General features: G+C 40.8%; 1 protein-coding gene and 1 non-coding gene across 2 annotated transcripts in view; both read right to left on the reverse strand.

Moving 5' to 3' along the window:
- Positions 1 to 990: 990 nt before the first annotated feature.
- The window catches only part of LOC119915483 (supervillin-like), a 43423-nt gene continuing 24944 nt past the window's right edge, over positions 991 to 19469 (reverse strand). The window contains exons 7-29 of the mRNA XM_038735022.1: positions 18165 to 18751; positions 17460 to 17592; positions 11580 to 11727; positions 10957 to 11040; positions 10591 to 10677; positions 10021 to 10204; positions 9661 to 9833; positions 8343 to 8504; positions 7936 to 8072; positions 7656 to 7803; positions 7317 to 7462; positions 6878 to 7053; positions 6453 to 6588; positions 5887 to 6187; positions 5565 to 5719; positions 5327 to 5429; positions 4909 to 5116; positions 4692 to 4825; positions 4405 to 4560; positions 3619 to 3762; positions 3374 to 3486; positions 2780 to 2935; positions 991 to 2349 (exon numbers count right to left, since the gene is read on the reverse strand). Coding sequence (XP_038590950.1) covers positions 2263 to 2349; positions 2780 to 2935; positions 3374 to 3486; positions 3619 to 3762; positions 4405 to 4560; positions 4692 to 4825; positions 4909 to 5116; positions 5327 to 5429; positions 5565 to 5719; positions 5887 to 6187; positions 6453 to 6588; positions 6878 to 7053; positions 7317 to 7462; positions 7656 to 7803; positions 7936 to 8072; positions 8343 to 8504; positions 9661 to 9833; positions 10021 to 10204; positions 10591 to 10677; positions 10957 to 11040; positions 11580 to 11727; positions 17460 to 17592; positions 18165 to 18751 — 3858 coding nt within the window. The 3' untranslated portion in view covers positions 991 to 2262. The remainder of the gene's footprint in view (positions 2350 to 2779; positions 2936 to 3373; positions 3487 to 3618; positions 3763 to 4404; positions 4561 to 4691; positions 4826 to 4908; positions 5117 to 5326; positions 5430 to 5564; positions 5720 to 5886; positions 6188 to 6452; positions 6589 to 6877; positions 7054 to 7316; positions 7463 to 7655; positions 7804 to 7935; positions 8073 to 8342; positions 8505 to 9660; positions 9834 to 10020; positions 10205 to 10590; positions 10678 to 10956; positions 11041 to 11579; positions 11728 to 17459; positions 17593 to 18164; positions 18752 to 19469) is intronic.
- On the reverse strand, positions 14242 to 14313 carry trnaq-cug. The gene has a single exon. It is a non-coding gene; the product is annotated as a tRNA-Gln (tRNA).

Genomic DNA, 19469 nt, shown 5'->3' on the forward strand with positions numbered 1-19469 from the left:
AGAATGAGCCTATTGATCAATGTTCCTGAACATTATCCCTGCTGTATTATGCCCAGCAGCTCTTAATGAGCCAGATCTAACAAAATCAATCTTGTCATCTTGTCCTTGAGTCGTTTTAATGAAATGGATTTCTAACATGATAGATTTTAAAGCATTTAATCAAGCAAAAGTAAACAAGTGACAGACCTTTCTGTGGACCTTTTGACTTGTCAAACACAAATGTTACTAATAAAATGAATACTGACTGTATTCATTTTAGATCATCATTTTAGTTCCAAGGGCTCTGGTACTGTGCCTGCTGGCTCAGCTTTGGGAGACCCCTAAATTAAATGGAGCCATCGTTAATGTTATTAATTCAACCTGTGCTTTTCCTGCTGTAAGACAGGTCTAAATGCCTGCCATGAGGCCTATGAAGATGGTTACCAAAATAATCCATTGCTAAGAGACTGTACAGGATTTTAGTGTCTGTACACATTCTATATCTTAAAATAGCTGAAGTAACCAATTACCTTTTCAGGAGCTCCTACAGATAATTAACTGTTTTTTTCAGATGCTGTAACTTCTAGCTTGTGAAGCCGTAATGGCCTCTGGGCTTTAAAGAAATGTGTGAGGAACGCGGGTTGGGAAAAAGTCTACTGTTAAAAACTGTTCTGTCCAATAAGGCCAAAATAAGGAATGCAACTTTTTCACAGAAATAAAATAAATGAATGTGTCTGGCCACTAGCAATGGGTGGCTGTTAATTGATCCCAGTAGGCCTTTTTCACGGCAGACATTTTGACTCAGCTTAGTAAGAAAAACACAGGTGTTACTAATAACATTAACGAGGGCTCTGTTTATTTAAGTGCCCACATTAGCTATCATTAATTTAATTATTTACACCTGTTCCATGCTAAAACATCTTCAGTGAAAACCCGTATAGCTCCTCCCTTTGTTTCCAATGTTATGACAATATCCACGCTTGAGCTGATTAAAAGGAGATCAGAACCAAACACTTTTAAAAATACTTTATTTCAAAGGGAATCTTGAGCATTAATTTTTATTTTCCCTACCACCAATGTTTACTTTTATGTGCCATGAAATACAAGATGGCCTGGAAGCTGTCTCAACATATATTGCAGATCTCATGTATCACAAAAAAGATGCATATTGCAACAAATGTGATTAAGCAAAATTTTTTTTGTGAACATCATGCAGAGAATTTCCTTATTCAGACATCACAGGCATATTACAGTCATATTAACATACAGGACAAGTTTTGCAGTATACATTTGTGGTGTCATCTACAGCTGTAAAGGCAGTTTATACAGCACAGTTACTCTCTTGCTGTCTCTCTTACATAAACACACACACACACACACACACACACACACACACACACACACACACACACACACACACACACACACACACTTAATACTTTTAAAGTTGTACATTTACACTCACACAGATTCACAAAGAAACACTTATAACAAGACAAAAGATTTGGTCCTAAACAACCATTTGATTAGAATGCTGCAATCACTGACACACAGGCAGTTATTCATGAGAAGCAGGAAGTATCCAGTACCAAACTAGAACAATTGTTGAGTCCATTTTAAAGGCCGATGTAAAGGTAGCAAAGTCAAGAGTTAACATTTCATTTTTCAGCTTTCTTTCGGATTTTGGAGTTTACTTTGTCACACGTCCTCTGCACATTTTCTGTTACAATACAAAAATAAAAAAAAGATATAAATGGATTATTTTTGCTGTCATAACACTTTAGATGAGCCAGGTGTCTAGAATCTTTGTTTACCGCATTTCTTTCAAACAATCACAAATGACATGGATTGTTCTCTGAACTTTCATTTGTTTTGCTTCTTTTCTTTGTCAACTTCTAAGTAGAGAAATATAAAAATCGATGAATAACCACAGGCAATTTTTATAAAACACATTCACAAACACAAAAATTGACACTGTCTGGAGTAAACATAAAAACACATTCATTTATAGTATATTACATATTTATAATGTGAGGGAAACTATTTTTACCATACAAGGAAAACATCTTCCCATCAAAAAGAAGATTCACATGAAGTAATTGCACATAATGGTTGGCTAAAATATTTCAGTGAAACAGGGAAAAATTTTAAATGGCATTGTTTTTAAAAATAGATCAACATTTGAACAAAATTGTACATTTGCTTTTCTTTATCCTTTACACAATGAGGAATACAAAATGTAAGAAAAGCTGCTGAAAACATTTGTGTACAAATTGGTGTGTTTTAAAACAGGCCCTTGCTTTTCTTGAGATTCTTTTGCTTCCAGTTTGGCAGGGCATTGAACTCAACTCGACTCATCTCAAGAAGTGTCTGCAAAACATTAAAGAGGAAAACATGTTACATGAGGCCTCAATTAAAAGTGTTTATGAATTGTATACTGTATCTTTCAGAATCAATATATGAAATCTGTTAATAAGTATTTTTGCTGTAAGATGCATGTATGCATTATATAAACACATAACTGTATGAACATCCAAAACAAAGACACAGCTCATTGATTTAACATCCAGAAAGCTGGATCACATTTTTTTATGTCAAAGAATTTTTATTATTTTCATCATTTGATATTTTTACTTAGATTTTGTTGCTTTAATACACGGTTTAATTTGAATATCATTCAGAAATGTTCCTTCTGTCTTCTGTCCTTGGCTTACACTCCCACACACTACAAGCAATTAATTGCAAGTAAATAGTCTTAATGACAAAACAATCTATAAACTTTAAGTCTAAAAGGCCCTACCTTGAAGTCCTGGTCAGACAGATAATCCTCCAGGCGCAGAGGGTCCACTCCCTCTGGTAGCGGTTTCCCGGTCAGCTCCTCGATGGAGTACTGCTGCTTACTGAGGTTAGACAGCGCCTCCTTTACTAACATCACCTTGTTTTTGGAGCCCTCTGCCTGCGTGCATATACGTTACAGTAGGTAAACAAACATAAAACTGAAATACTGTAGTTTCTGTTTAAGATCAATAAATCTTGTAGGAAAGAATAATGCTCCTGAGTTTACGGAGGCTGATGGGAGGCTGAAATGACAGTGGTTTTAATCCAAGATGGTGACTTTATCCCTGCTTACTACAGAGGACACATTTTCTTTTTCTACAATTCTTCATTTTACTTTAACACTACATGTGAGTCTGCATGCCAGCTTTAAATACATATCTGGGGGATGGTACTTTGTCTGAACAGATCTGGTTGAGTGAGATGATTTGGATTCTTTCTGGTGTTGACTAGTGTTGACTTGAAAGCAATCTGCCTATCTGAGCTGTGATACTGGGACAGATCTGCTAACCCCAACACAAATGAACAGAGACATCACAATGAAAAAAAAAGATCCCACCAGTGAAGCAATACTGGTGTCCTTCTCCCAGTACGGGAAGATGTTTGTGAAGGTTAGAGGTTCACAGCCTGCTAGGACCAGATAGGCCAGAGGGGGGCGTCGAGGGTTCTTTTCTGTAAATCATACCACAAACCAAGTGTTACTTTTAGGATTATAAGTAAGTTAGTAAATGTGAGCACCAGTCCTGAACAATTACTATAGATGTTCTCACACAAGCTGTTTAGCTACACTGGTTGAACTCTGACCTTTGCAGTACTGAAGCACCGTCTCCATGGCACACTTCCTCTCGTTGTTCCAGCGTATCTTCGCTGAGCCGGTACACTGTGTGTCTTCAGGCTGCCAGCCCTGCCACAGGTACACCTCCATACGGTTATCCAGCAGGAACAGCGCTGGGGAGGCAAGAGCATGAGAATTAGATAAGATGGTAGAACCCTTGTATTATCCAGTAAAACTAAGAGGTAATACAGTCCTAGTAATGTTAAATTAATATAACAAAGAGAAGTCATATTTTAGTATATAAATAAATACTCTCCAGTTGCTGGTAAATATTTAAATTAAAAATTTTTATGTCTTGTTTGTCAATCAAGGACAAAACTAAATGTAAATGCTCCGTATTTGTATAGCGCCTTTCTATTCTTTTCAACCACTCAAAGCGCTTTTGAGCGCTTTTGTAGGACACTTCGACATGCAGCCTGGAAGAGCTGGAGAACCGTCGGTTTTCTGATTAACGGACAACCTGCTCTACCTCCTGAGCCACAGCCGCCCACAAACTACTATTGACTCCTATGTTCTCCAAACCTTATTCTAGGAGAACATATTCAATCCAATTCAATTTTATTTATACAGCACCAATTCATAACAATCACCTTTTACAATTAGTTTTACACTGATCTATATTCCAGAAAGAAAAGGGGGTGTTTAGTTTCAAAGTAAAGCATAAGACAACTAATAAACACACAATTCAGTGAAATGTAACATTGCTGCAGGTGTGTGTGTGTGTGTGTGTGTGTGTGTGTGTGTGTGTTCGGTACCTGGCTGTTGTGCGGAGTAGAGGTTCTCCTGCAGAAAGGGCATCGCCATGACTCCCTCTATCACCCTGGCGGGATATAGTTGCTCCTCCCCTTCGAATACTCCGGAGCTGGCGCTCAGCCGAAACAGCCGGGGTGTGTAGTTGTACTTCCCTGGATCTGGAGACAACACGAACACACATCTCACCACATCAGCTCGCACACTGAACAGAAACGGCCATTAATGAGCTTTCTCTCTCTTTCTAGCTGATAATCATTTGGGTAAGTTGTGTGTGAATGCGAGGACGCACCTTGCAGCATACAGTCGTAGGCCTTCTTGTCCTGCGGGCCTAGAGCCTTCTGGAACTCTGCGGGTTCGGACCCTTCCTCCACCTCCTCCACTTTCACGCTACTGGTGCTGCTCAGACCTAACTCTGGGGGACACCTTGAAGACACAAACGCAGAAAATTATTGGTCCTCATGTGTCCGTCCATTAGAAAATTATTTATCCTTCTGCCTATGCCTTACCTCTGAGTTACTTTGTCTGCAGCTCTTTTGGCCACCAGCCTGGCACTGACGTGAGCTTTGCAGCCGTGCCATAAATAGAGAAGGCCTTTCTGAGCATTAAGAAGCACCAGGCTGGCACGAGAGCGCAGACTGGCATGCTGGCATTCTACCTCCACTAGTGAGGCCTCCACCTCCGCCTCACCACGGACACAGAACAACCTCCAGCCATCTGGAGAGGTGAACCAGACAGTATTAGAGAAGTAGTAATGCCGCAACAATACAGTGTCAAAACATTCAACTAAATCTGAGAATTAGCACAAGTGTCCAACAAGTTCCAACTCACCGTTTTGTAACGATGGGTTTGATACAGTATTTTATACAGGTAACCAAAGCTTCTACATAAATCAGCAGTAATACAGTGCATGTTTTTGTTTTTGACCTGTGTTGTTGGCACTGCCTTCTCTGCTGCCCTTGTGGATGATCAAACCTCCCTGGAACAGCTGGAGGAAGCATGGAGGCTCTTTCCCCTCACTCACCAACACCTGGACATACAATCAGATACCAACACATGAAGAACAACACACTTTGAGAAGAAACACTAGCTAACTATGTGTTCTAACCAAGAACTTCACCATTAAAAATTAATTTTTGTATGGCTGTGATGAACTTATACTCACTTGTGACCCCCTCTGGCTGCCCAGCTCCACTGTCATTAGGGCTGAGGTTCCTTTCTCACTGATGCTGGAGTGTCGGCCTTGCCAGAAGAAACAAGCAGTCCTCTCTCTTCCTGGAGCGCCAGCACTCAGCTCCCCGGGTTTCTGCCGCTTCCCCACTGACAAAAACATAACAGAGCAGACCTACAGTAATCCACAGTAAAGGAAAACAGGACTTCTGCTCTTGTAGAATCCTCACCCTCAGGCCTCTCTTCTTTCAGACCTCTTTAACCACAGTTAAATTTGCCTTTTAAAAGTCCACTGTGTGCCCATTTGGAGGACTCACCCAGTGTGGTGATGGAGTACTTCCAACGGATGATGTATGCATCGCCCTCGTGAAGTTGACCCAGGCTCTTTTCAGGCATTTCCTCCTCACCGTGTTCTTTGATGTGCCAGGCGTCTACAGCTATTGTAGCCAACTCTGCTTGTCTTTCATCGTCTGCCCTCACCAGGCCGTGGCCCCGCTGGACGTTCACCCCCTCCAGAACTGTCTTTACCGGCTCCGGCTCGTTGTCCAGCAGGACCTTGGCATCACATGGCTGCAGCTCCAATTCAAATGGGGCACGCTCGGTGAAGTAGACTGGGCTCTGAGCAGACAAAGAACATTTTATTCAGTTTTAAATTTGTTACTTAGCTAAGTATATTCATGAATTGAACTGCTACAGCAGAATTGTGCTTCTTCTTAATTCCTTTAAAGACATACCTACAGATCCAATCCAATCAAGAATTAACACAAAATATGAACCCAAAGCAAGGACAAACAAGCAAAACAGACTTCTGAAAGCTGGCACTGATTCATATATTATATGAACATAGAGTCACTTCCAACGTTATTTTCAGAAGTCTTTTGACCTTTATTTCCTCAGCTTGAGCCGCTTCCTCCTTCTTCCTCTCGGCCCAGTCCAGGAACTTCTCTCTGAACAGGGCTGTCTCATTGTGCTCTGACAGACGGCCAAACAGAGTCCAGCTTGGACGACCCTCCCCCTGCCTGGAAATCAGAAAGACACACACACACAATTTAAAAACATCTTCTCTGTGCATCTGTACTTGCAAGATAAAACCACTGGGGGCTACAAGAACCCAACCAATAATCAACAACAAATGTTGCTGTGCAATCATGCCCACTTTATATCATACATAAAACTGCATCTACCGAGTACACAGCAGGCATCCAAAACAACTAAAATAAAAACCAAAAAGTGCACCACAGACTCAGAGCACTTTTACAACTGTGATAACTGCTAGAAAAGGTGGCGTGATTAACATGTGGTACTCACTGAGGCACATCCTTATTCGTGCAGGAGGCATCTAAAGGGTTGACCCTGCAGTTGCTGTAGTCATAGCTGCCGCTGTAGAGCTGTTTGCCCAGTTTCACAGCAACTTTTCTGTCACCCAAGGGCACGTCTTTCCCATGCCAGACATACACTTCGCTGCCAAAATCAAATACTAAGACCTGGCGTGGAGTATTGGCAGCAGGAAGGAGGGAGAGAAGATGGAAGAAAGTTTAGTTATTGCAGTTATTGTTGCAAAACAACAGAAACAATGAGCATTGGAATGTCTGGATTATTAAAGATGCATTAGGAACATCTCAAACTTTTATACCATCCCTTTTCAGACTTTTTTTGTGCAGACTTTTCCAGGTGCAAAATGGATCACATTAAGTTTTCCACACTTCCCAGACATATGAGGTCATTACTCTAGTAGGACTCTAGTTACCTCTTTAGAGTTGAGCAAGGAGACACTCGGGATAGAGGCCCATGCGTCTTCATGAGGCACCAGTTTGTCTCCTTGGAGTCTGTACACCCCATTAGAGTCCAACACCCCGCTCTCATACAGCTCATCCTCATCTGGCTCCCCTGCCCCTGTAACACACACACACACACACACACACAATGAAACAAGGGCAGCAGTTTCCACTCACTTTCACTAAAAACACCCTGATGTTATAGAGAATCCAAGATCAATTGTACTTAATACAGGCAGAGGTAGACTCAGTGAGAGAAAGCAGATGATGATCCTGACTATGTTGTTAAATTGTTAAATGTGTGTATGAACCTCTGTATTGGGTCTGTCCTCCCAGCAGACTCCAGAACTCTTTGGCCCATCTGCTGTCAGTGTTGATGCCCTCCTCCAGAACTGTCACCTGGGGGGCCTTACACCCGAGGTCCCTCTTGGTCTGGACAAACGATGCCATCTCCGATGCCTGGTCGCACAAAGTGGATTCAAGTGGAAAGTTTATAACGCTGTATCAACACCGGGCTAAACATTCAAATCCAAAACCTGGTTCTGAAACTTTCGGGAAGCTTTTTTTCATTCTGTGTGCGAGCTTCAGTACCTTAGCTTTCTCAATGACATTGGCAAACTCTCCGCTCCACATGAAGCAGTGCTTTGGCGTTATCAGAAGGAAGCAGTCGCCACTGTTTAGAGAGTGGGCTGTGGGCTCCATCAAGCGCACTTGGACGTGCCTCCGACCTACAGACGGTGACAAAGCAGCTTAAACTTCTTTGCAACCAGACTTCAAGAGCCTTACTCTGGAACTGATATAGATCTGTCATTAAATATTCTTTTTTTGTGGTTTATTAACTTATAATTCTTAAGAAATGACACTAGAAACACACTTGAGATTCCCATTAACAGCAGTTTTGAGTGTTATGTCCTTTGCATTTCATAATAAATACAGTTACGGGTGATTGATCACCATACTATTTATAGAAAAACAACACATTCTCTTGTGTTTCTGACCTTTGATGCGAATGAGCATGAGCTTGTTGAAAGGCACGGCACTGTTATTGGTCACGACATCGGTGGACTTCACACTGCGCAGGCTGATCTTGCGAAAGTTCTCCTTGCTGGCGAGACCGGCCAAGGCCACATCGGCCAGGTTTGTTTTGGAGTGTTTTGCCACTTTGAGGGAAAGTAAACAAGAGGACCAGTCAATAGAATTGAACCGATACACTTTGTTCCTTGATCTAATGTACTATCTGACTAATTTTGACAAATAAAGACCACAACCTGATACAGATCATAAGAGACAGAATATGTTTTCTCATTTATTCTTTCATGTGAGCTAGTAGACAGCCTATACAGAGCTGCGGTGCTCACTTCCTCTTGTGCTACCTGTGAAAAGTTCAAACTAGTCTGTGAAGAGTGTCTATAGGGAGGAACTGAATATAGGAAACACACAAGCAGCATATGAACATACAGCATAAGAATATCAGGTAGCTAACAAGAACAGCTGCTTGTACCTTCCCAACAGCTTCAGTCCTCAGCTTTTGCTTTCATGCAGTGAGTTTACAGTGCATACACTTAAATGACCTATTTACAGTTGGCTTTATGCAGTAGTAGTAGTAGGGAAACCTGTTTTTTTGTCATCGGGGTAGGGGATTAGAGAAACACAATTTCCCTGCCTAAACTTAAGCCACAGTTAGTTGGGGTGTTAGGGTGCAGGATGAAACAATGCATCCTTGCGTTCAGCATGTTATTCAATTCAAGGTCTAACTGAAACTGTAACAAAGTTGTCTCTAAACAGTAATTATAAACAAAGAGGAAGCAGAGTCTTGTATCGGTAAAATATTCTTAAAATAAGTAAGATGTGGTTCCCAAATTAGACTGGGTTAAGGGAGAAATCTGATACTGACCTGAAGATTTGAGTTTCTATAGCTCATGGTACAATGATTTGTGAATTTTACAGTGTGGGACAGGAGACAAAATTCTGGGTTTGATTGAGCTACAGTATTATGCAATTCCATTCAAGTATCAAAATTGTTTTAAATTACTGACTGTAATTGCATTCATCTGCTATTGTTTGTTTTCCTATATATAATTGTTAAAGTTTCAGACACCAGTAGAGCAAACTAAAACCTTCAGAAACCACTAAAGGCTGCTGGAACCTTGTAAGTTTATCAGGAACACCACCATGTATCTTGTCATTATACAGTATTTGGGTTATGAATTTATCTTTGGGTGGTCCTTGAAAGCTCTTTAGCCATGTGAGACTCTTCAGCTTAGCTAGGGTGAGAACCTTAACAGCGCCACAGTAAGAACGTTTGAGTAGACTTACTCCTCTCCACTTGGATCCTCTTGGTCTCCACCGTGGCTACGTTAAGCCTCTGCTCGGTGTAGACCTGACGAATGTCGTTGCGGGCAGCTAGAGCCCGCAGTGGGTTTCTGGAGCCCTGAATCCTTTTGGGTGGTCGCACTGCCCGCTTGTGTTCTGCTACGGCTGACGTGAGCCTGGAGACAAAAACACACAAAACAGTGGTGATTTAGAATTTAAGCAACCAAGGACCTGAGAATGACAGTTGGACAATAGTATTTTTACTAGTACATGGTTAATGGCCAATGATCCCATAAACTGTACATTTCTGTCAATAAGGCACAGAAAAAGTTCTTAGGTTATTACTGTTAATTATAAACTGACTTTGGTGTATCGGCCTGGATCTGGCTGAAGTCCTCCTCTGTCAGAACCACACTGGAGTCCAGGAGTGTCGAGGGTGACACAGGTTTGTAGAAGTTGCCGAACGTCTCCTCGTCGTCCAGGGTCATCACTTCTTTCTCCGTCTCTGCCGTCACCTCGATGGTGGATGTCTTGCTACTGCTCACGCCTGACCCGCCCACCGTGGCAGGAGACAGGAGGGATGTGGAACAGGAAGTGTTACACGGACATTTTCTCTTGCTAATGATGCTTTTGTGCTTGCTGAATTATGCTTTTAGGTGGACGGAAGAAGTTAATGGTAAGGTGATTCATTCAGATAGATGTGTACTAAATGTGTTAGGACATCCTGTCCTATGAGCTTGCGGGATATTTAATAAACCAATCAATGTCTGTGTAGGTTCACTTAAAAAATGCTTATTTGTAACATTCAATACACATTATAGTGATGTGACAGTAAAAGAGACATAAGACTGGAATAAAATAAAATTCTGTATACACACATCTACACTAGGCCTTAAAAACACTTGAATAACACTGAAGAACAACAACAAATACCTTTATTGTGGAGCTTGTCGAGGAAAGACTCAAGCTTGTCAAGCCTTTTATCTCCTTCCACCTTGACGTCAGTTCTACTGGAGATTTCTGTCCAGCAAAAACAGGCCTGATTAAATGTGGATTAGTGTACTTAGTGTAGAATAATATTCTTTTTTGGCATTAATACTGTTTTAAAAAAGTATTAAATTATATTAAATTACTAAAATATTTAAATGAAACCTGTGTAATGTGAGTCCACTTCAAGTATGAATACACTTATTGATTCACAACATAATGCTGCATTAACAGATGTATTGGGTTAATCACATTATTGATTCCCTGAATGACTTCCACACTGACTCTAAGTTGAAGGGTTATGTGTACTACCTTCAAGTGGCTTCACAGGTGTGACATTGGACTTCTTGAGAGAGACAAGAGGTGACTCTTCTTTTCCGGTATCTGACACAAGACCTGGTGGAACACAAACGGCAAGGATCATTTTTATTATTGATCTGTCAGTCAATTATTTTTTCTTGTCTCAAGTAGCAAGTTCAAAGGCCTTGTATTGTCTGGACAACAGTTCAAAGTGCAAAGATATTCTGTTTACTTTCAAGGGAATGAGATTAATCGAATACTCATTGCAGCTCTAGAGGGAATTATTTTTAGGTCCCATCTTCATGGGTCCTACATACAGTATCCATCAACCCTGAAGATATCCTATCTGATGTTCTTGTGCCTGTGTATGAATGATCAAATATGATGCAGCTAAATGTCTATATACAGTATGCTGTTATAAGGCTTGCAATCATTGTTTTGTTTGTCCATTTTCACAAAACATTATTGGGTCGTTTTTTTCCCCTTCTTTATTTGAAAACTTAATGTCAACTGTTTATTTGAATCTTTCTTTAAAAAAGAAAAGAAAAATAAAGACTAACATAAAGTGAAGTGTAAGACCTGAAAGACACTTGAAGGAATGCAAAAGCCACTGAATAAACACACTGTAGATTCACCTCTCTTGGCCATGCGTCCTGCCACAGTGAACTGGATGGAGTCGTTGGCTGCTCCTTTGCCTTTGTTCTTCCACTGCTCCTCCTTGTCTTTAAGGATCTTCATCCTCTCTGCCAGCGACATCTTAGGCTCCACATCTACACCAGAAGTCTGTTGGAACATTTATTCAAATACAATTAAATTTAAGATTTATGTCTTTTATTTTTCAGAACTGTACATAAGCTCTAGTTTACTCATTTATTTCAAACAACAGTTTTCATTTCAACAGTTATGAGGACACAGTGAAGAAACCATGTGTGAGCAAGAAAGCCTGCATGAGGATAGAAGAGTCTACTGGTGAAACAACGTCACGGGCAGAAAGGAATTTAATAGGAAATTATTATTTTTGGGGGGAGTGTGACTTTTCCCTAAAAACAACTACTTCCAGAAGTTTTTTCTATGTTATTCAAACCCTATTTTCCAAAAAGAAAACATGAGGAATGTTGAGACATGACAATAAAACACCAAAATCCCCATTTATATACCCAGAGGCCATCCATCACCCACTACTCACTACGTAGAGCTTTCCTTACGTGATTTACTCCTGCTGCCATTTTTGCACCTGAACTCTACCATTAAAAATGAATTAGCAGAGGTTTACTGCCCCCTGGTCCCACTGGGCCCTAGGAGCTGTTACAGTAATGATATTCCACTGCTAAATATTTGAACCGTTTTATGGCCCTTCCTGGGTTTTTACTGGCTGCCTACCCTTATTCCAGCAGATAGAAAAAGCATTGCAACCTCTACATGGTTGGTACCTGCATGCATTTATATGTGCACTGTATATTCTTGGATATACTTGTGCCTATAGACATTTATATGAGAGCTCTAGCAGGGCAGTGTGTGCCACAGGAGATGGAAGTAAATGACAAACAAATGATTGGGTTTCCCAAAACCCAAACAGCTTGTTACAGTCACAGAGGAATTTTCTTTGTGGACGAATACTGATCTTTGTGCTTTGCTGACTGTCACGCTGTAACTCATAGCATCATCTTTACTGTGAGCTCTGGAGAGTCAACTTAAACACTCACAGATGTCAGCAGCTTTAAAGCGAAGAAAGATGTCGTGGCTCAAGTGGTGAACTGCAGCCAGGCTGATGTCAATGTGGCAGTAGAACAGACAGGGTAGTTTCCTCGCAAAATCAGCAGTTTATCCTCAAATGTTTGATATTAAATTGATGTTGATACAAAAGCTTAGGCTGAATGAGTTGTGAAAATGTTCATTTGGGATTTTTCTGGCCAATATCGCAATTTTAATATTGTTTTCTTTATATTAACCTCAGGACCTGTATTGATTGTTTTCATAGTATTAAACACGATACGATAATACAGAGATAATGATATTTAGAACCTCCATCGTTTCTCCCTTACCAAGGCTTCCTTACTCGAGGAACCCATCTTTGACTGACTGTAAATGGTATAGACGCTGGCATGTAAAGTGCAAAATAACCAGACAACTGCGTCTGAGTCTTCAAGTTGTAGTTTTGTCAACTCATAGAATTACTGTTAATTAACTATGGCTGGCCACACTTTTTGGCTAGCTAAGGCAATGGGTGAGTGTTAAAATTCTACTTTCACATCGCAGTTCTAAGATTAATTGTATAGCCATACAATTGAAGCAAGTACTACATAATACTGTAACAAAGTGGCAGACATCAATACATTTCTGTTACTAGCTCATGACAAATCTAAACCTGTTGAAATGTGAATTTTAAATGAGCAATTTTATGAATAGAGCCCTGTGACTTACTGGCGACCTCTCCAAGGTGTACTCCACCTAGTTGATTAATTAAATGCTTACAGCTACCATCCAATATATTTTACTCAACCCATTAATCAGTTAGAAAAATGATTTATTAACTTTGTGAATTGACAAAAACAATAGTCACTATTGCATTATTTTACTGCTCACACTATTTCCAAAAAGATATTCATTTTGAAAGATCAGTCATGCTGATCTGAGTTAAACAGAACAAAGCCAATGGGAGCTTGGAAAAGCAGACGAAAAATAACCTGGCAGTTGAAGAAATCCTGTGACTGGGAGGTCAAAAGTTTAATCTTCACAACAGTCACAACTTGTGTCTAACAATATATTTACTGTTGAACTGTCCCTGAGTAAGACTCTCCACCCCTGCTTAAACAATCATTTAAAAATAGAAAAAACCTTAAGTATAAGTATCTGGAAATTGAAATACTATGTAACAAAAATGGAATAATATTTAAATAACAAGCCTGAGGAATCCTGCGTTATTTGTCCTGAAGTAACGTGACACATACTGCAAAATACAAACAGCCATGTAGTCACACAACGGAAAAACACCAGTTTCCCTCAGGCAATCTTCCGCTCAAACACACCATAAACACACACACCTCTCTTGCCTCTCACTCATTTTTTTTTTTTACTTTAACGTCAAACATATTAGCCTGACACATGAGAAAAGTTCAAAGAAATACATTTAATCATACACACAGAGACAACGTACTAGGGGTGAACATCAAAGTGAACTCTTGCTGATTTCATGAAGTGACAGAATATATCTTCTGACATACAGAGCTGTTTCTGCACATCTTGAGTGAAATAAAAAACCTTTATTTGTCCCACAGTGGGGAAATTGCAGATAAATTCAGGTTCCACCGAGATTTGAAATCGGATCGCTGGATTCAGAGTTCAGAGTGCTAACCATTACACCATGGAACCGTTCAAAGGGAAGGGGACATTAGTACTCTGCATTTAACCCATCCTATTTAGCGAGCAGTGGGCTGCCATCGTACGGCGGTCAGGGAGCAGTTTGGGATTCAAGGCCTTGCTCAGGGGACACCTTCGGCATATGATCGTGCAGGACTTGAACCGGCGACCCTTCGGTTTCCAAGCTAAGTCCGAACAGACTGAGCTAATGCCGCCCCAAAAACACTCTAAAAGTAAAAGAGTCTTGTTAATTTAAACAATTAAGACTCAAAAATACCTTTTTTTACTTATACACTACCTTACATTACAGTCTCTTGGTACTATAATGACTGACAGACTGACACAGCCCCTCCAGCTAGCAGCCCATCTCTGGAGTCAATCAGAGAGGGGAAATACCTTGGCTTGACAGGACCCCAGAGAGAAGGGAGGGTAGGAAAGGGCTAGGGTCTCAAACCCCCACAGGAAACCATTTTTCTCAGCCCTGCCTTACTGTATGGTGCAGGCAGTGCCTCAGCCAAACCACTGACACAGATATGGACCCACTGACGGCCAGCAAGCCACATTCATGTAGCAACAACAAGTGTGTTGACAGCTCTGATTTCTCAGCGGTAAGTGTGAGAGGCTGTCCAGAGCGCAGGTAGAGAAATAAGGGCAAAACAAAAAATCTTTTATTTATTAGGTCCATGCAAAGAGGGATCTACAGTATGTACACTCACTCACCTGAAGGGATGGGAAAGGTTGACAGGCAGGTGAAAGGGGTAGAGTCCACAGGTAGGGACAGAGGAAACTGGAAGGAAGGGTAAAAAGGAGGAGGAATAATAGGAAGAGAAGGAGAAGAGAGAAGAAAAATGATCAGAGGAGTATGGAGGAGAAAGAACATAGGAGGGCAACTTTAGACTGCAACAGCTGGAGCGGGTTTTAGCGTGGAAGACTAAAGAAGAGACGTGGGTCATTTTAAAGTTGGCATAAAATTTGGGAGGATGAGAGAGAAAGGAAAACTGTTGCAAAGAGGGCACCATTACACTATAAACTGAAAGCAATACATGTAATTATTCCAATTTATGAGGGTATAAAACTAGTGTCATGATTCAGTTGGTAGTGAAAATGTCACCCTGTTTGATTCCTCTCGGTGTTCTAACTAATTAACTAATTAGCTATGAGTTGTCTTCTGTAAATGACGTATTTAAAAACAATTCAACACACTAACACACTGGAGGTAATCAACTCATCTTTATTTGATTATCTCTAATACATTTTCTGGGAATCAACACACCCGGGGATAATATTTCCAACAGAGCATTAGTCTTAATGGACTGGATCAGACTAGTCTTCAATGAGTCATCACTGGGATATAATAGCATGACATTTAGCAAATCCTGAAAGATTTGAAAGCAAACTGTAGATTTCAAAATATTTTTTTTGATGTCTGTGTGGACAGTACTGTACACTTTAAAATGTATAATTTAATGTACTGGCAAAGTGTAGTTTTTCTGTTACATTACAATTAATCATTCACTAATGACCTACTGCAAACAGTCAATGTAACTTATGATTAACAATCATTATTCCAGACAAGACAGACCCTCTTTAAATTGAATTCACAACAAGGCCTCACTTTACAACCCAAATGTGCTGTACAGAAAAGCTTAGCAGGCTTAACAGGAAACATCTGGAGCCAGTTGAAGATGACCATGGTGTGTACCAAGCGTGTAACCTTCCCTGGTCTCCCACATATCAGGCAAAGAGCAACAACATCTGCTCCGGCTCTACATGCCTAAACATGAAAAGCAATAGCCCTTCCTTGGGAGACAAATAGAGATGTATCAAAAATAGTCACATGCATGGAACTGCCCCATAGCTAATGCTGACATGGCATCAATGCCGATAATTTAGCCAAACCATGTATTATCTCTGATGTGAGTTAGTTTCCCAGAGTTCTACAGTAGCAGTGTACAGTAGGTTCCAGGCCAATTCACAGGCAATAACCTCAGATAGAGCTAAAGGAAAAAATCTGCAGACATTTTGGACACTGGTTTGGCCCTTCTTTCATGCGTCTGAGTGTTGAGGATGCAGTTTTTGTGCCATTAATGGAATTACACTAAATCTTTTTAGACTTTGCGTTGATTTGTCATAATGAAGACAGACCACACAAAAATAAAATCAGTTTTCAGTATTTAGTTGACCGGGGATTTGTTCACATTTTTTGGCTGTCTGTACTTACAAAGTGGCTTTTTCCAGACTGAGAGTGGATTTATTCTAAGGTTAGGTCATCCTTGGATGAAGGATGAGCCAAAACCAGAAATCCCCCAAGAGGATCGTTGATCTTGGCAGACATCAAACCAAGAGATGGTCCATAAATACACATGACATCACTACAATCATGTCCAGTCGGCTGTTTTGGGGATGTCCGTGTGGCACATACAAGTTTTTCCACTGCTTTAGTACCATTATTTACTTGCACTAGGTATTACAGAGTGTAGTGTTGCTTTTCCACTTAAACCCATCAAGGGTGGTCTCGTTTGTGGAGGAGAAGAGCATGTAGAAACCTGCATCCACTTCTATCAACACTTCAAAATATCTCAGTTGTGTCTATTGACCCGTCTACGCTGACCTGTGTAAAACTGTATGACCTGGATGTTTCTGTGAGACATAAAGGCCCAAAAAGAACACAAAAGCTTGCTTATGCAGGAAATTCTCTTTTCACTTCGGTGAGAGGAGGAGAGTCCAAACCCCAGCAAAGGAAACAGGCATTAGCTAGGAAGCTTTGCAGGTGTTTGGTCATGGTGTAGGATTTTGTTTTTACAAGGGGAAGGGGTGTGTCTGTCATTCTCTTTGGGAGGCCAGCTGAATCTCTAGCTTTGGCATCACCACTCCCAAATCTCCTGCACCCCCAAGCCCCCCTCCCCTCACCACACACCCTCTTGGCAGCCACTCTGGGATATAAGCTGATTCAGCAGAGGAAGAAATGTGGAAGGGAAGTCTTGATATAAGGTAGTATTTGCTCATTAATGCCCTTTTGCCCGCCCCACACACAATGCAGTCCAACATAAATGGCTTTTATTGTTAAGAAGTCTTGTAGACATTTTATTCAGACTAACTGACTAACTACTAAAACCCACAACACAAAGAAAGAGTTAGTTTAATAAGTAAAAACCTACCTTTTTCTTCCAGGCATTTTCAGCGCCTTGGAGCTGACCGAAGCGATCGGCCAGTGATGTCTGGATCAGCTCGGATGGTTTGGGTTTCTTCACTCTGTTCTTCTTCTCACTGTCGCTTGTGAACTCTGCCAGTCTGAAAAAGGGCAGAAGATGCATGAGTCATTTCCACTGTTTTTTCAAGGAATCACTAAAAGTTTAAAGATATTTAAAAGTTGTACTCCCTGGCTTCTCTCTGTCTTTTTCCATATTACCTGGTCACAGGTAATATCTATTACAACTACTGTATATTACAAAAAATGCGTGTCATTCAAAGTTACTGCTTTTGCCTGTAATGATGCTTTGTTTTTCATTATTGGGGGATTAAGTCACATGTATTAAAATAAAATGAATCAAAGTCTATTTAAATATATTGAAACAGTGCAAAGATGGAATTTATTTACATTTTTTAGAGTTTGTGGAACCAGGCTCAGATTTTAGTACTATAATCAGTGTTTGTTTTGCTATATTTCTAACAGCTCTTACTAATTACAAAAGTATACAAAGTTTCACTGTTGTCAGGTCTGAGCTTAAGTTTAGTTAAGTTTAAGTTTTATTTAATATTTTTTTATTTCCCTTTTTCCTTTGCATATACACAAATATGCACATTCAGGCCTTATACGTAGTCTGTCATCATAATGCATGCTGCGTTTGTGTCCATCCAATGACCTCTGTTTGAGTGAGGAGCCAATGCTTGAATCCAGACTGCTCTCCAGCTCCTCAACATCCTCCGACACTATGGACGTCTGCTCCAAGCTATCGTCAGGCGAGGGGCTCTGCATCTCCTCGAAGCTCCCTCTGCTGCTAGTGCTGCTTCCCTCCCTCTGTTGTCTGTTGACACTGAAGCTCCCCCCATCTGTGATATCGTCTGTCGGTGACTCGTCCTCTTGGTCATTTTCCCCACTGACCTCTTCCTCTTCTTGATGTTCTTCTTCTATCTCCTCCTCCTCCATCTCCTCCTCGTTCTCGAGGTGGCTGAGGATGACGCTGCTTTGTCGGGCCGGCGCACACTCTGGAGTCGAGCCCTCGCTGTGGTCCGACTCCACGCTGGTGGAGCGGCTTTTCTTTAGGATTCCCTTGATACCCCGAGGCCCTGAGTCTTGGCGCTGCAGTGAGGAAAGCTGGCAGGGAGGAGAGGGTGAGGGTGAGGGTGAGGGAGAGGGAGAGGGTGAGGGAGAGGGAGAGGGAGAGGGAGGGGGAGAGGCGTCTCTGTTCTTGCTCGAGAGGAGATCTCTCTCAGAGTAGAGACTGGAAGGCTGATGTAGAGAAGGAGAAAGAGAGATAAAGCTTGTTTTGTTTTTTTGTTTTTTACTACCAGCGATAATATTTATAATACCTGGAAAAAATTATTAAAGTCGCAAGACTACTATTCTATGGTCCTTGGTTATAGCATGTAATGAGATCAGACCAACATTTTCCAATTTCAGCTGCTCAGCAGTTTCCACATAAACAGTGAATACCGTTTTATTATTGCTCGTCTCAAGGCTACAAAGACTGTATAATATGCATACACAAACACATGTTCAAACTACAACTGTTTCTGCTTTCAGTGACCTACTGCGGTTATCAGTAGAACTCTGGGTTAGTAGGTGTCAGAGGAGCAGGGTAAGGAGGTTAAAGGGGGTTAACAAAGACAGAAGAGACAAAACAGGAGGGCCAAAACTATGGTGATTAGGAAAAGAGAAAATCCAACAGTTAACGGGCAAAACAGAAAGAAGCAAACAGTGTGTCAACAAAGACTGAGCGGGATTCATCCTTTGTCAATGAATCTGTACGACTTGTGTGGGACTTCACACGTTTGTTGTGTTTTCAGAAAACCCACACCACATGCATGTTAATAGAAAACATATGCTGTGTGGAGTAATAGTGTAATTCTAAAACAAAAGGCTTTTGTAGTTTGAGCTACCATGAAATATAAACAGTTTTAAGAATGCACCATGCATTTGAAATGCATTTTAAAGAGTAATACTTGTT

Source organism: Micropterus salmoides, unplaced genomic scaffold (genome assembly GCF_014851395.1).
Source record: "Micropterus salmoides isolate LMB-PRFRI ecotype aquatic unplaced genomic scaffold, ASM1485139v1 Ms_hic_scaffold_21, whole genome shotgun sequence".
Taxonomy (NCBI): domain Eukaryota; kingdom Metazoa; phylum Chordata; class Actinopteri; order Centrarchiformes; family Centrarchidae; genus Micropterus; species Micropterus salmoides.